Source organism: Enoplosus armatus, chromosome 18 (assembly GCF_043641665.1).
Source record: "Enoplosus armatus isolate fEnoArm2 chromosome 18, fEnoArm2.hap1, whole genome shotgun sequence".
Classification (NCBI taxonomy): Eukaryota; Metazoa; Chordata; class Actinopteri; order Centrarchiformes; family Enoplosidae; genus Enoplosus; species Enoplosus armatus.
The window spans coordinates 15,533,409-15,535,905 of record NC_092197.1 but is presented as its reverse complement, the minus strand read 5'-3'; the positions used below and the strand labels follow the sequence as shown (position 1 = coordinate 15,535,905).

General features: G+C 45.1%; 1 protein-coding gene across 1 annotated transcript; it reads left to right on the top strand.

Moving 5' to 3' along the window:
- Positions 1-253: 253 nt before the first annotated feature.
- On the top strand, positions 254-922 carry LOC139301442 (heat shock protein 30-like). The gene has a single exon (XM_070924837.1). It carries the CDS (start codon positions 254-256, stop codon positions 920-922), a length of 669 nt encoding a protein of 222 aa, XP_070780938.1.
- The last annotated feature ends 1,575 nt before the right edge of the window (positions 923-2,497 follow it).

The following is a 2,497-nucleotide window of genomic DNA, read 5'->3' as shown; positions in this document are numbered from 1 at the left end:
TCTGTCATTGTGAAATTTTCCTGATCTGACAGGAACGATCCAGTGACGTCAGCACTCCTGAGTAACAGCTCCGCCCAGTGGAGAGCTGTGGTAACGACTGGAAAGTTCCTGAAGACTCTGGAGCTCCTCCAGTTACAATATAAAAGCCGGGACAGTCCCACTGCTGAGACAGAAAGCAACACAGGAGAGAACAGACACTTTAACAGTGTTCCATCTCACAACAAGAGGACTCAACAGTAAACACACAGTGAAGATGCTGTGTTCTCATGGACTCCAGTCTGCCCTCAGTCCAGTCATGGACTTCTACTGGCCTGTACGCAGTCTGTGGCCAGAGGTCAAACCTCTGCTTTACCAGCAGGATCTACTGCAGAGAAACCTACAGGAGCTCCGCAGCAGTCTGGAGCTGATGGACAAACTTCAACACCGGATCCCGGAGGAGACGGAGCCTTTCCAAACCAGTGTGGCCGTGCAACCGGCCTCCTGCCGGCTGGAGAAAGAGGGAGAGCACTTTGGCCTGACCCTGGACGCTCAAGGCTTTTCCCCAGAGGAGCTGTCCGTCAGGCAGGTGGGCAGGAAGCTGAGAGTCAGCGGGAAGATGGAGAAGAAGCAGGAGGACGGGGACGGCTCCTTCTCCTACAGACGCCAGGAGTTCAGGCAGGAGTTTGATCTGCCTGAAGGGCCGAGCCCTGAAGCCGTCACCTGCTACCTGGCTCCAGACGGGAAGCTCCACATCCAGGCGGCCAAAGCTCCGTGTGTCGAGGAGGCAGAGAGAGAGCTGACTATCAAGAGGAGGTCGGAGGAGGAAACACAGCAGAGTGTGTGTTCACACACAGAAGGCAGCAGCACAGAGAGAGACAACAGCACACAGGACAGACCTGAAAACATGGACTCATCTGCATGTTGTTCTGACAATGTACAGTAAATGTGTTAAATGATGATCATATGTGCTTTTGTATGTTACAAGTTAACTAAAATCAATAAAGGTATTAAAAGTTAGACTGTTTTTGTTTGGCACTTTCATTATTATTTTAAATCTGTGGCCAAAAAACACAGAAGCGCATTACATTTCTTTTTCTTTTTGTTTAATTATGCCTTAGTATCTCTTTATTAGAGGAAGAAAGCTTTCGCAGGATTATGATATCTTTATCTCGCAATTCTGAGATAATTATGAGAATCCTGCTTTTAATTCAAAGTACAAGTGAAGTAAAAGAGAAATTGTCTCTTTCTTTGTCACTTGTCTCAGTTTGGGAAAGGAAAAAAAAAAAGGATTGAGGAGACAGAGTGAAGGGTGCAGTAGCCAATTAACATCCACTAGATGTCATATTTAGGCCAGTAAACAGCTCCGGTGATCGCTGTCATGGGAACTATGTGCAATATGAAAAGTTCCTGACACAAATGATCAGGTTGCTGATAGGGCAAAGAGTACTGAGGATCCTCTCTGTTAGCAGGTACTTCATGATTTGATATGAGTATGCAAAAAGGCACTTTATCTCTGTGTGAAGACAAGCAACACAGATTGTCTATACACTGCAGTGATGACAGGGCACTGCGCGTACTGACTTTAACTATGTTTTAGTGATAGTGACCTGTTCTTTAATGGCTTTTGATATTCATTTTAAAACATGCTTTTAATCATGCTCCACTAAATATTAATAATGATGGTGTTTTTGTGACATCACAGAAGACTCATCACTTGTGTAGCAGGTGTGTTACAGATGTTTGAATGTCAAAGTTTGCATAAAAATGTGTCAAATTGTCAAAGTTTGACCTCTTCAGGCTTTTACAAATGAGGCAACAAGAGAATACTGAAATACAGCTCAACTCTCGCCCAATCTCTCCTCATCACCAAGAATAAACAAACAAAAACATTAAAAACAATATCAGCCAAATGCATTGTACCGTGAACCACATTAATGACCCGCCCATGTATCTTTCTTTTTCTCTCCCTATGTTGTTAATGTCAGCTATCACCACGGGTGCTTGGTCTCTGCCTGGCTCCCGCCTGGCTGTCAGGGCTTTTCTTTCCCAAGAATAGACGGATTGTCCTGTAAAACGTGGCAGCACAGGGGTGGAGGAGGAGAGAAACTACTTTAGGGACTCAGCTTTTGTTTGATTTTCTATTTGCGGAGCTGCTCATTGTTTTTTTTTTGTTTTTTTTTCAGGAAAGTGCTGACAGAATGCTTCTTTGCTGCATCTTTAAATATCAGAGGGTTCTCCTCTCCGTTCCTCCATGTCTCCCAGTTTGCCTTTGACTTCTTACTTTTATTTCCTGTTCTTTTACATCGCTTCATCTCGTCTTGTCTTCAGCCTTCACCTCCCTCTTGCCAGCGGCACTTCCACCTTCTCCTCTCCATCCTCCCCTCTTCCTCTGTGACAGTGAGGTTGGGTGTTGCCGTGACATCCCCTTGAGTCACTATCCTTTGCTTTCATCTCCTCACTTCTCGTGCAGGATGCTGAGTGCCGGCAACAGATGGGAACATTTACTGACTCTTTTATT

What these genes read in the sequence shown, in the direction of transcription:
- LOC139301442 (XM_070924837.1), top strand. Translation starts at nt 254, where the DNA reads ATGCTGTGTTCTCATGGACTCCAGTCTGCCCTCAGTCCAGTCATGGAC.